The sequence below is a fragment of the Littorina saxatilis genome, linkage group LG12 (assembly GCF_037325665.1).
Source record: "Littorina saxatilis isolate snail1 linkage group LG12, US_GU_Lsax_2.0, whole genome shotgun sequence".
NCBI lineage: Eukaryota > Metazoa > Mollusca > Gastropoda > Littorinimorpha > Littorinidae > Littorina > Littorina saxatilis.
In genome coordinates this window covers 59,378,525-59,392,853 of record NC_090256.1, presented here as the reverse complement: position 1 = coordinate 59,392,853, position 14,329 = coordinate 59,378,525, and the positions used below count along the sequence as shown (strand labels likewise).

General features: G+C 40.9%; 2 protein-coding genes and 1 long non-coding RNA gene across 3 annotated transcripts in view; 1 reads left to right on the top strand and 2 right to left on the bottom strand.

The window, feature by feature from the left end:
- Window positions 1–14,329, bottom strand: part of LOC138982398 (uncharacterized) — an 85,036-nt gene that overhangs the window by 2,751 nt on the left and 67,956 nt on the right. The gene's annotated exons all lie outside the window — the stretch shown is intronic.
- On the top strand, window positions 811–10,259 carry LOC138982394 (tRNA N(3)-cytidine methyltransferase METTL2-like). Its single transcript, XM_070355666.1, has 9 exons — window positions 811–1,240; window positions 1,649–1,740; window positions 1,957–2,423; window positions 3,048–3,097; window positions 6,150–6,210; window positions 6,724–6,863; window positions 7,301–7,407; window positions 8,568–8,633; window positions 9,953–10,259. The coding sequence occupies exons 1-9, from the start codon at window positions 921–923 to the stop codon at window positions 10,138–10,140; spliced, it is 1,491 nt and encodes a 496-aa protein (XP_070211767.1). The 5' UTR covers window positions 811–920; the 3' UTR covers window positions 10,141–10,259.
- LOC138982396 (dipeptidase 1-like) overlaps window positions 10,526–14,329 on the bottom strand; it is a 43,022-nt gene continuing 39,218 nt past the window's right edge. Inside the window, exon 10 of the mRNA XM_070355667.1 lies at window positions 10,526–11,722. Within this exon, the coding sequence (XP_070211768.1) occupies window positions 11,615–11,722 (108 nt within the window). The 3' untranslated portion in view covers window positions 10,526–11,614. The remainder of the gene's footprint in view (window positions 11,723–14,329) is intronic.

Here is a 14,329-nt window from a genome sequence, read left to right as displayed (position 1 = left end):
GAAAACGTGTACTGAGTGGTTACGTCCCTTGAGTAAGGAAGGAAAACATTTTAGGATGAATCAAATTTCTAAGTTAAATAAAACAAATTGGTTGGACAAATTTGGCCCCATGAATGTAAGGTACACAAGGTCGCTCATCAGAACTATCGAAGGGTCTTTTTTTTGTTCAGTGCAGAGTTAAAACTAGATCAACGAGGCCGAGAAGCGAAATACCAACACGGCGAAAGATGAAAACGTCACCGTGACCGGGTCCACTAAGGCTACTAGTTTGGTCTATGGTTCGTGACACCGTTCCACTACGGACCCACTACTACGGACCGCTTCCAAGTTTTGTTACGGCCTATTACGTACTGTCACGTTTTGTTGCGTTCACCCCGTTTTACTACGGCCTACTAGCTCTATTTTGCTTCTTTGGTTAAAAAAAATTTCCGGGGGGGCATGCCCCCGGACCCCCCTAGAGGCTTAGGCGCCTTCGGCGCCGTCAACTTGTATCTTCGCCGTCATTTTGTAACCCCCCCCCCCCCCCCCCCCTCCTTCATCCGTCCGCACCGCCGGGTGACCTGCCGTGGCAATATTTTCAGAGTTGACAGTTTAAAAATCTGGCACGGCATCCACGGCAATCACGGCCTGTCACGTTTGCCCATTCCGTCCCCCCCACGTTGTCTCACGTGCATCCCGTTTTGTCCACGGTGGCCTGAAACGGGGCTGCCGTGGCCGCCGGTAACATAGTGTAAACGTAGTGCTCATAAAGTCTGAGAGAATCAAGGGACATAATGCTAATGCAACATGAGTCGCTCCCCTTCTCTAACTCTTTATTATGTGAGGTAATCCACGTGTTGACAACAAACCACAGAAACACAGGTGGAAGACGTAAAAGCTTGTTCGATTTGTACAGTTATCATACTCCGTATGGGTCTTAGATGAATCATCTAAGGTCCCCATACTGTCTTTTTGTACAACTAAGTCAAGCTGTTGTTTCAGTACGTTTGCTAACGCCTCGAAATCGCAGAAAAGTTTTCTGCCAAAGGCTAGCTTCCTCAGCTGGCTCAAGTGCCTGGCAGACCAAAGACTGTGCGAGACACAGTGAAGCTCTGAAGAGCAACAAAAAGATCATGGAAAATCAGAGAGAACAGCCTCCGAGTGCAGAAGAGGTTGGTGCAGACGGTCAGGACAGGAAGAAACCACAATTTGGGACTAGATTTTTAACAGACCCGAAGAATGTGTTTGAACACAATGCCTGGTGAGTTGAAGTTGAAGTAGATCGGTTTAGTAAGAGTGATGTGAGCATGCTCTAGATAAGCGTGTGAGTGGTAATCTTAGCAGCTAAGGTACCCACATACTTTATTTAAAAAAAAATTGTATTGCTCCACGCAGGGACAAAGAATAGGAATTTATATAATGAAGACTGATGACTTTTCACTGAAGTAAGTTCACGTTGCTGTCATTTTCAATGGATATATTTTCAAAACAAACTGTTGTTTAGAAGCATGTGTAGGTGCTCCACCAACAGTTTGATCACTTACTTTTATTTCAAGTTAAGCACGCAGAGTAATCAATAAGACGATTGGTATAAGCTTCAAGTTCTATAGACTCCTTATCTGATGCTTGTGCCATTAGTATTATAACCAGTAAATACTTTTATTTGAAGGGACAATGTTGTATGGGATGAGGAACAGGAAGCTGAAGCACGTCAGAAGACTCTGGAACAGTTGGAACATGCAGCAGCACCTGAAAAACAAGGTAAATATATATGATATTATATATATTTTTTAATTTGTTATCATTTTTGTGTGTGCTACACTTCACTGTGACTGTGTTTACAAGAATAATGTTTGCATGGGTTGACAGCTTTAATTTTGTATTAATCTTTTTGTGTGTGTGTTATTGCATGTTTATTATACAGTTCAAGTTGACCAGGCCATAAATAGTGACATGTTTTATGTTTGAATGTTGCAGAGGAATATGAGAGAGAAGCTGACCAGTTTTGGGACAAATTCTATGAACAGCATCAGAACCGATTCTTCAAGGACAGGCACTGGCTTTTCACTGAGTTTCCAGAGCTGTACTCATCCAAGGGGAACACCAATCCTGACACCTCAAACAATGCTTCTGCATCCTCATCAACAGAGCCACAGACAACAGCTGCCTCAGGAAATGACTCTCAGTTGCTTCATGAAGACAGGCATTTAGCCTGTGAATTGAAAGCTTCTGGTGATGGGTCTGACAGTGCCACAATTAGTGGTGGATCTCATGAAAGCAAAGCTGATGTTCATTTACAAGAAAGCAAAGGGCAGTCAACAAGTGTTTCAGGTTCTTCAAACAGTGCAGAAGAAAGACTGAAGAACATCTCTTTACATGACACTGACAGTGGGTCTACCTCAGAAACTTATCCAGGAGAGTCGGCTACCTTCAGGATTTTGGAGGTACATGTGCCAGTATAATTTTGTAGAGTGATAATCATAGACCTGTATGATGAGGGGAATTGTTCTTAAAAACCTGTATTTTCCCCCTGAGACTGTCACTGAGAGTTGTGTTGGATGACAGATGCTCTTTAGAACTAAATTGTTCTGGATTGAATTACTCTTTTTGATTCTCTGCTTCTAAATCAGTAAAATGCATTGATTAATCAAGAATGTTCAGCATGTGAGTAATTTGTGTGTGTACTATGTTTTGAAAACAAACTTCAAAAACTGAGATGCAGCATACAACTGAAACTGACTTGAAGCAGAAATCATGCGATAACAGTGGCTACTATAGTCAAACCTGTTGATGACGACCACCAAAGGGACCAACCAAAAGTGGTTGTTGTAGATTGGTGTTCACTATGGAAAGCGTGAATTGTAGAGAACATAATCTTGCTGGGGATCTTCTAGGTTGGTCATAACAGGTAGGTGTTCATAATTGAGAGGTGATCATCGGGGCAAGTTTGACTTTATTTTGATATTGACCTAAAACCCTGAGGATGTTGAGATTTGCTTAAATGCATTTGCTTGTGTAGATCTGCATGATTGTACAGTTTGTACATCTTCTGCTTTCTTTTCTTTTAGGTTGGCTGTGGTGTTGGCAATACAGTGTTCCCTGTTTTGAGCACAAACAAGTAAGTCATTGATTTGTCAAGAAGTAAGCAAAATGCACATTTTTGAGAAGAATATAAGCAGGTTAAATTATTTAAGACATAAACAGTGATAACTAATTTGTGTGAAAAACCCTGTCATGGTCAAGGTCAAGTCGCCTAGCAGGCAGACTAGTCTTCGCTCCACCTTTCTTGGTTGTTTTCATCTTCTGTGAGTGTTTGTAGTGACTGAAAGTTTGTATGCTGCTGTGCCATGGATCGATCAGCCTTTCTCTGGTCTCCCTCTACAATCCCTCTCGCACCCTTCGTTCTTCTGATGATGCTCGACTTCTCCGTCAAGGTCGCTTTAAACGCAAGGCTCATGGCTTCCGCACGTTTTCGTACTATGGACCTCAGTTATGGAATTCACTCCCCTTTCAATTACGTCACTCTCCATCCATTTCATCTTTTAAGTCCAATTTGAAAACTCACTTGTTCCAACAACACTACGGATAGTTCCTTAGTATAGAGTCTGGGGATGTGAGATGTGCATGATGTGTTGTTTGAATCTGACAGTGATTGTATGATTTTTGTATACATGTATTGTTGTCACGCGCTTTGAACTTCTGATAAGGCGCTTTATAAATGCCCGTTATTATTTATTATTATTATATTATTTCCTTTTTACAGTTAAAGAACAAACTCAGTTTGGATCCTATAGCATTGTTTTGTGTGTGTGGTATTTTCATTTGATGGCAATAACTATTTAGCCCCATGTTTAATGTTAGTAAGTAATTTATTGTTAGGCTCACTGAGTGAATCTCAAACAGTCGCTCTTTTTTTTTTAGTACAGGGGACTTCCACTAAATTGCGGTCCACTATATATCGTGAATTCGGCTATATCGCGTAGACCTCTTGGACCCCCCCAAAATTAGGACCAACTTATTATATTTTTGTTTTTTTGTCTGCTGTGCCGGTTTTGCTTTGTGAAGAAGCACGTTTTTGAATTCTTTTATGGACTTGTACAGCAGCCTCAAACTTTACACCCCATGCAGGGATGTTGCTACAAATTCATACCTATAGGACAAATGTCCTGAGTTCTTCAGCATCAATAGGACATTTGACCGCTTTCAGAAAGTGTAATAGGACATTATGAATTTGCGCCAAACAGCTTATAACACATTCCATGGAATTGTTCCAAAGTCATGCGCCCACACACACACCCACGCGCGCGCGCGGTAGAACACACACATAATATAGTAAATACATCAACACAGTGTGCGTATAATGTTGTATTTGTTTAGTTTCAAAGAAACCACAAAAAAGAAACCAACATGAACAACTTCAGAGCTCTTACTTTGATTACAAACTGCATGATTTGGATAAAAGTTGAAAAACAAAATGATCGGTTTGATCTAATGCTGATCTTTTGCAGGCTTTAGGTTTTTTTTCAGCGGCATAATTCAGTGCTTCGTCTGGTATCGAAAACAAAAGCAGACAACAAATTTAGTCAGTTGGAGTTGTCTCCCGTACTCCTGTAGCATGCACTGATCTAAAAATAATCCACTATTTTTAGATCAGTGCGCTGCACCGAGACAGTTATACCCAAACGGCGCATACCGCAAACGGTTCGGGAATTCCCGACAAAAGAAAAGATCCGCACGCGGCACTGGCAACTTCAGTGTCAGCTGAACACGAGAGCGTTCGGTCTTTTAGAAGATTTGTATCTTGAAATGAAAATTAACGAATATCGCGCTGTCCGAAGGAATGGAGTACATATCGGACAATGACCACGCTCAGGCTAAAACGATAGGACATCTGACCGACATGCGGCAATGTGAATCGGACATTTGGGGATTTTCATCGTTATATGTCCGATGTCCGACGCCTAACGACATCCCTGCCCATGGCACATCACACACACCCCTTAGGCAGCATGGTTGGCGGGTGGCCATCCTTTATTGGCAGCAGTGTCTGCTGTGCAGTCAAGCATGCTGATTTAGTACTTGTGTCCGAGACTGCAGAGTGGACAGTGTAATAACCTTCTCTTTTCAACTTTATCTTTTAAGTGCCCACCCAACCCCCTCCTCTTCCTCCCTCCCTTTTATGGTTCTTTGTGTTCTTAGCGGTGGTGGATGGGACTGCAGAGAAAGGTGCTCCGCATGGGTGCTTAGAGAGTACCGTGCCCCTTGCGGGGGCATAAAACATCGAGGTCACAAGCAGGGTCAAGGGGAAGGTCGGCTGGGCGGACAGGAGTATGACGGCTTACTAGTGCCAAAACCTGGTGTTACCCATTATCACGTGATGATTACTAATTAACGCTGTCAGTTACTGTTTTCATCTGTTAGGTACTAATTTCCACGGGAAAATTACTAATTTTTAGTGTTGGCACTAGCAATCCGTCAGGAAGTGAGCCAAAACTAAAAATTAGTAATTAACAGGTGAAAGTTAGTAATTTTTTGGGAAAAATTAGTAGTTTTCCCAGGAAAATTAGTAACTAACACCCGTCGCGATATAACCTTGAATGGTTGAAAACGACGTTAAACACCAAATAAAGAAAGTAACTAACACGTGAAAATGGTAATTATGAGGTTTTGGCACTAGTAAGCCATCATACAGGAGACTACAATAGGAAGGTTTCCGCCAGTTATCTCTCTTCGAGGTTTTGGGTGCTTAGAGAGTACCGTGCCCCTTGCAGGGGCATAAAACATCAAGGTCACAAGCAAGGTCAAGGGGAAGGTCGCTGGGCAGACAGGAGACTATTGCAGAGCATAAGAATGAGGTTTTTTTGCAACAGCAGAGGTGAGAGTAGTGTTTTTGTCTTTCTCGTACAACACCAAGAAAAACTCTGACAGTATTCATCAAAGTCAAATTCGTGTTCACATGTCAAAACCAATACATTCAAACAACTTTTTTTTTGTGGCAGCGGACCCCCACTTCACCCAATGTGACACGAATCGGATATATATACATGTATCGCGATCTCAAGTCTTTGGACCCCAAAGACCGCGATATTGTGGAAGTCTACTGTATGTGCCTCTAGACAAAGAATTTAGAAAAAGAACCTGAAAAAGAACGTGTTATTTGTATTTTTCAGTGATCCTGGGCTAATGCTGTATTGCTGTGATTTTTCTTCAACAGCTGTCCAGTTGGTGAAGGTAAATAAAACACAAACAGGATTTTTTCCTTGGACAAATGGGAAATTTCTTCTTAACCTTGCTGTGCCTGTGTGAATGTGTCAGAGAGAGGGTGAGGTAGCCTGCTCTGACGAGACTCTACCAGATCTCTCAGTGTGCCATGCTTACCTGCTAGCTTAAAAATTGCATAATCAAACTCAAAGTAACGAAGAATCAGGTGAAATTGTGATTGGCTGCAGCTAGTCACGAGTGTCCTTTGAATGATACTTGGATAGACATAAACAGATCAGAGGAATCCAGTGTGTGTGTGCAAGAGAGGAGAGAGAGAGAATGTGTGAGAAAGAGATAATAAAATAATTATTAGGTGTGTACGTGTATATGTGTGCACATGAGAGGGAGAGAGTAGGTGCATTTTTGTGACAAGGAGACCTCGTGATTGTGATGAAAGAGGTTTTTTGTGAGGAAGGGCTTGTGTTTATATAGAATGCTTGTAGATAATTGTCTGATAAGGTTTATGATATGTTTGATGATCAGGAGCACAGGGACTATGACCCAAAGCGCTGTCATGCCTTCGTGTGGGACATCACTGACGAGAACTCCAAGCTGCCGTTTCCCCCTGAGAGTCTGGACATCGTCATCATGATATTTGTTTTGTCCGCTGTTCACCCAGAGAAGTGAGCAAACGTCTACTCTCATTTGTTCAGCAGAGACCTTTTATGCAGCTTAGCTGTGAAGATGAACAGTGGAAAGTCATCTCTTTGTATTAGCAAGATTTATGTGTTTTTGTGTGTGTGTGTGTGTGTTTTTTTTTTTTTTAAGTGTTTATTATTGACGTTAGGAGCTGCAATGAAAGATTCTCTTCTTAGGAGGCTTTATGTTCTGGATGCCATGCAGTATTATTTCTTGTACCGTGAAACCCCCCTTGTAAGACACCACCCTAATTTAAGACTTTCCCCGTTTCAAGACCCTGATTTTCATATAAATTATGTTCATAACCTCTGTAAATTTACATCTATTTATGCCTCTACGTTTTAAGACGTGATTATTCTATGATTTGGGGGGCCTTGAATAAAGGGATTCCACTGTAACCAGCCTATTGTGTTGAATCCAGGATGCAGCAGGCACTGGATAGACTGGCTAGCTGTCTGAAGCCAGGAGGTCAGATCTTGCTGAGGGACTATGGCCGCTACGACATGGCACAGCTCAGGTTCAAGAAAGGTGAGCTGTTCAGTTCTTTATTATCCACCCTCTGCGCACAATTAGAGATTATAGGATCACACTGTTCAGTCATTACGCAGTTAGCGATGATAGGGTCACACTGTGTAGTCATTACCTTTTTGGCTCACGTAAGTGTAGCCTATGCGATGCTAACTTTTGTCTCTGTGCGTGCGTGCGTATGTATGTATGTATGTCTGTGGTAGAAACTTTAACATTTGACTGAACACCGAAATACTAATTTTACCTGGTTATTATTAAAGCAACAGCTTCAAAGTATTGAAGCAATGATAAACATTTCGTCAGCACGTATGCAGTTAAAGTGTGTATCCAAAGAAAACGGGTGGTGGGGGGTTTTGGGGGGGTAAAAACAGGTGACTGGTTTGTGTCGTGTGTGGTATGTAGACCAGGTCATGGTCAAGGTTAGGTCAGATCGCGTGAAGGATTGTGGTATAGGTACAGTTATCACCGAGCTGCAGTTCGCGGATTCGGAGAAGACGATTTTACATTGTTCGGTTTCGTAGCTCCAGAAAAATAGATAAGAAGATACCAAAGGAGATTTCCTACAGGTTAATCTGCACAGCGTGTTTCCAGTGTCTGCGCGAGGAAGCGCAGCGCTGTCGAAAGCGCAGTGTCGATCTGGCCATCTCAGGCAGTCGTGTCCCCGTAAGTAGGCTACAGACAGACAGATCTAGATCAAGTGTCTCGCACTCTTGCACCGTGTCACATATGCTTACTGTGTGTGTGTATGTGTGACGGAGTGATTGAGTTTGTGTTACTGTTTGTTGATTTCTTATGTGAGCCTTGAAAGCTTCGCCTCTTGTTTGTGCTAGTACTGCTACTTCTGTTGACGTGAAGTAAACTGTAACACGATAGGACGAGTCCATTTCCAGACTGTAGATTGCACTACTTCTGCTGTTCTTATTACATGCTGTTTGTATTATGAAGGTTGAGTGAGTGAAGCTATGCTTACAAAATGTTAGGTTTGTAGTTCTTTGTGTGTGGTTTGATTTTTTAATTTGTGGCTTTCCATTGGTCTATTTGGGTTGACTGTTACTTGTATGATGCAATCATTGTCTGAGATTTGTGTCTAAAGATTGTCTTCAGCACTTTTTTATGTGAGCATTTTTTTTGTGCTGACACACTTTATGTTTACCTTGCAGGGCGTTGTCTGTCGCAGAATTTTTATGTCAGAGGTGACGGGACACGTGTTTATTTCTTCACACAAGGTGAGCTTTCCTTGACAGACATGCTTCAATTTTGTGTTAACTTGTGTGTGTTTAATGTGATAGCATCATCATTATAATCATCCTCATCTCATTAATCATCCAAAATTATAAATTGTCCTTGCTCTTGTGGCCCTGCATGCCCGGAGCTCTCATGGTGACCTTGGTCTCAGTGTTCCTGTTCCATCCTTCCCTGAATAGTAGTTCTGCTGTCAGTCTTCAATGTGTGACGTTCTGGGGGGTCGACGGAGGGACGTGGTGGCGGTCTGCTCTCTGGAGGGGATGCTCACTCAGTCTGGCTCCGCGACTTAGCAGTCAATGTCGTTAGTAGGGGGCATAGTAGGTAGTGGGCTGCGTCCGTTGGCTCGGGACAGACCCACTACTGAACACCGTCGAAGTGACTCAGCAGAAGTGCAGTGTCATCTTACGAGGGTAGCCTACCGCAACCACCTGACATCTCTCCCTGGAGCGTCTGTAAAATCAACATGTCTGGCAGCGGAACGAAATTCAAATGTGGATGGAGCAGTGAGTGCAGGGACGGGGCGGCGTGGGAGCACACCAGAACAAGGAACAGGGGTAAGGACAGGGGAAAAAAATAAAAAATTGTGTGTTTAAAAAAAAAGATAAAACACGCACAAAAACATTGATATACAGATAAAGATACACAGTAACAAACAAAAAAACTCAAACACATACATACACACATGCACACACTTTTTTCTTTTTTGTTAGAGTATATTGTACTACATATCGATGGGCGCAGTGGCGTGGCGGTAAGACGCCGGCGTCCTAATCGGAAGGTCGTGAGTTCGAATTCCGGTCGCTGCTGGGTGAAGAGTGGAGATTTTTCCGATCTCCCAGGTCAACTTATGTGCAGACCTGCTAGTGACTTAACCCCCTTCGTGTGTACACACAAGCACAAGACCAAGTGCGTACGGAAAAGATCCTGTAATCCATGTCAGAGTTCGGTGGGTTATAGAAACACGAAAATACCCAGCATGCCTCCCCCGAAATCGGCATATGCTGCCGGAATGGCAAGGTAAAAACGGTCATACATGTAAAAATCCACTCGTGCTAAAAACATGAGTGAACGTGGGAGTCTAAGCCCATGAACGAAGAAGAAGAAGTACTACATATCTTTAGTTACAACACTGATTATCACGTTGCTATTCGGGATAGGGATGGGGGAGTGCAACTTGGATCCAGTCTCACAGTGCTTCGATGTTGCATCATTTCAATGAAAGCAAGTACCTAATACATTTACAGTTCTTTTGTGAGTCAGAGCATCTTCAAATTTATAATGCGTTCTGTGGCTGTTTCAGAGGAGTTTCGCAGCATGTTCCAAAAGGCCGGTCTGGAAGAAGTGCAGAATCTCATTGACCGACGTCTTCAAGTGAACAGGGGCAGGCAACTCAAAATGTACAGAGTGTGGCTTCAGTGCAAGTACCAAAAGCCACTCAAAGCAACTCAGCCTGACAATGACTCAAGTATAGGAGCTTCAGCATCCTAGTTGGATTTTTTTCATCTTTGTGGCACTGTTGAATTTCCATGAAGTGCAGAGTGTACTTTTTAGTAGTTTGGCGGAAGTTGTAAGAAAAATGCAAGATTATACCATCAGGGTGAAAGACATCTAATTAGTCTTCTTCTTTGTGTGTGTGTGTTTGAAGAACTTACAGGTACAGTGTGTGTGTATGTGTGCAATTGTGTGTGTGTGCATTTGATTTATTATTTGAAGAATTGCATGTAAAGTAAGCTGTTTGTATGAGCTTTCATCCATCTTCACTCTCCCTGCTTACTTCCCTTAATCTATTGCATGCATGTACACAGAGTGCTGGGAAAGGCTGTTTGGTGTGTGTACAGTACATAGACAACATTTAAAAACGTAACATGAGTAGGCCCTCTCTTCTGTTTATTACTCACGCACGCTCAAATACTCATGCTCTGAAAGCACCAATCTATCAGGTTTCTAAACAAGAAATAAATTTTTATTTTTGCTGAAGAAGACATGATGTGTGTCTGCAGTCATTAGACAGCTAGTTGAATAGGTTTCAACTCTGTGAAGATGAAAATAAATCACAAAAGATATACACTGTATATGCTTTTTTTTTTTAAATCACAAAAAAAACCAAATGCAGTTAAATATGAAAGAAAGGAAAGGGTACAGGGTTATATTTATTTTATGCATGTATGGAGATATTGTGGCCGTGTACATCCGTCAACTAAAATTTATGGCAGTGTAAAACAAGTAGTTTCTAAAAATTTTAAAGCAGTAAACTACTGGTTTACACTTGCTGAAATGTATACCAGTATAAAACAATCAATATAAATTTGCTAAATTGCATACAGGCTTAAAACATTTATGTGATCATTTTAACTACATGTATGTGCAGTGCACATATATTATGGATAAATACACTGATAAAAAATACACAGGTTAAAAAAAGAAGCGCATGAAGCTTAACAGAGACAGATGAAGCAGCTCATGAGATATGTACACAAACAACGTGAAAAGTTCACACATATTATTTACATTACAGCGCTGCAAGGCTGCGTGGCATTTCTCTTCTTTTTTGTGGCCTGGATTTTCATGATATGCAACAGGTTAAGGCATTCTGTGAAATATCGTAGGTTTGTTTATGTGCTCTTGTCTTTAATGTTGCTAGCTGCAAATGCAATCTCACGCCCTCCTCCCCTTATTCTTTGTGCCCAAACTTCAGTTAGATTAAATTGTATGTGGCATTCTTACCTCCATGTCTGTGTGTGTGTGTGTGTGTGTGTGTGTGTGTGTGTGTGTGTGTGTGTGTGTGTGTGTGTGCGAGATGAATCCAACCATGGTCCTTGGTGTATGTGGGTATCGATGTTATTTGAAACCATTCATTACATTTAGTTTTGACCTTTCGTTGTTTTTGTGTGATTTTTTTACTTACATGACCTGTATTATGCATTGGAGTTTTGCATCACATTTAACTGATTTATCATAATCATTAGAAATCGGTATAGCATTCAGGCACGTATTCATCGGCTTTGTAGTTCTCATCCACATTCATGATGAGGTCTTCGTATGGGTGTTCATTTCTCAAGTTGTCTCGCGCCTGAGGGAAGAAAAAGACGGCAATATAATTGCAGGTAACAAATATAAGGCTGAGTTGATTTTTAGTGTTTTTACATTTAGTCAAGTTTTGACTAAATGTTTTAACATCGAGGGGGAATCGAGACGAGGGTCGTGGTGTATGTGTGTGTGTGTGTGTGTGTGTCTGTGTGTGTGTGTGGAGCGATTGAGACTAAACTACTGGACCGATCTTTATGAAATTTGACATGAGAGTTCCTGGGAATGATATCCCCGGACGTTTTTTTCTTTTTTTCGATAAATGTCTTTGATGACGTCATATCCGGCTTTTTGTAAAAGTTGAGGCGGCACAGTCACACCCTCATTTTTCAATCAAATTGATTGACATTTTGGCCAAGCAATCTTCGACGAAGGCCGGACTTCGGTATTGCATTTCAGTTTGGTGGCTAAAAAATTAATTGATGACTTTGGTCATTAAAAATCTGAAAATTGTAAAAAAAAACTTTTATAAAACGATCCAAATTTACGTTCATCTTATTCTTGATCATTTTCCGATTCCAAAACATATAAATAAGTTATATTTGGATTAAAAATAAGCTCTGAAAATTAAAAATATAAAAATTATGATCAAAATTAAATTTCCGAAATTGTTTTAAAAACTATTTTATCTTATTCCTTGTCGGTTCCTGATTCCAAAAACATATAGATATAATATGTTTGGATTAAAAACACGCTCAGAAACTTAAAACGAAGAGAGGTACAGTAAAATTTGCTATGAAGCACAGCGCAACCGTTACCGCGCCAAACAGGCTCGTCACTTTCACTGCCTTTTGCACTAGCGGCGGACTATGTTCAGTTTCATTCTGTGAGTTCCACAGCTTGACTAAATGTAGTAATTTCGCCTTTCGCGACTTGTTTTTTTTATTATCTTAAGGGCGATCAAGAAGCAGGTAAAGAAATAACTAACTTGATGTGCATTTGTGATTTCTGAAAGGTGACTGAAAGTCTCTGCTGTAGCTGAGATAAGTACAGCTTATTTTAGCCTTGCCCAACCACCCACCCAGTCTTTGTGTTTATCTCACTTTTTTATTACACATGTAATCAAATAAAGAAATAAACAAGTCGCGTGAAGTGATATAAAAACATTTAGTCAAGCTGTGGGCATTAAAGTAACAGATAAACACAAAAAACAGTCATCGCCAAGACTATATTTAAGATAGTCTCGACTAACCACACCCAAAAACAGAGACGGGTCACGCTCGTCTCTGGGTAGCATGCAAACGCAGTACATGTACTTACTTAATCTATTTTCTGTCACCCCCCGCGGGTTAGGGGGAGTTCCGTATTGGTTGGGACTAGAAAGAATTTACCCGATGCTACCCAGCATGTCGTAAGAGGCGACTAACGGTTCTGTTTCTTCTCTTCTTTTGTCTTATTTCTGCCTTACCAGTCCTTTCACCTATATTTCCTTCCAAGAAAACTCTCCCTACTATTCCCTGCAGTTTTCCAATTCTTTTCTTGTTGTCTTATTTCTACCTGACTGGATCCATCACCTTTATTTCACTTACCAAAAGTCTTCTTTTCCACATCCTTATTTCTCTGCACCCCGCATGTCGTATGAGGCGACTAACGGATTCTGTTTCTCCTTTAACCCTTGTTAAGTGGTTCTTGTATAGAATATAGTCAATGTTTGTAAAGATTTTAGTCAAGCAGTATGTAAGAAATGTTTAGTCCTTTGTACTGGAAACTTGCATTCTCCCAGTAAGGTCATATATTGTACTACGTTGCAAGCCCCTGGAGCAATTTTTTTATTAGTGCTTTTGTGAACAAGAAACACTTAACAAGTGGCTCTATCCCATCTCCCCCCTTTCCCCTATCCCATCTCCCCCTTTCCCTCGTCGCGATATAACCTTCGTGGTTGAAAACGACGTTAAACACCAAATAAAGAAAGAAAGATATTTTCTGTCATTCTGAGCACATTTTTAGAGTAAACATGACATGTATATATTTTTGAATTCAGGAGAAATTGAGGAATACGATGCAATCATTTTTAAATCTGTTTGTGAAAATTCGATTTTAATGACAACTTTAATAAGCAAACTAATTAGTTTTTAAGCCTCCAAGCTGAAATGCAATACCATAGTCAGGGCTCCGTCAAAGATTACTTCACCAAAATGATAACCGATTTGTTTGAAAAATGAGGGCCTGACAGTGCTGCCTCAGCTTTCACAAAAAGCTAGATATGACGTCATCAAGGACATTAATTGAAAAAATGAAAAAAACGTCTGGGAATATTATACCCACGAACTCTCATGTGAAATTTCATGAAGATTGGTCAAGTAGTTGTCTCTGAATCGCTCCACACACACATACATACATACAAACACACATGCACCACCACCCTCGTCTCGATTCCCCGTCTATGTTAAAACATTTAGTCAAAACTTGACTAAATGTAAAAAGAGAGGGAAAGATCATGTATCCTTTCAAAGGATACCTTTGAAAAAGAATTTTACCCTAGTATAGTGCTTCTGTATTGGAACTCATCAGAAATATACCAGAGCTACCAACAACATAATAATGAAATCATCGCTCTTTTGCAGTTCATACCTTTACTTTCTTCCTGTACACT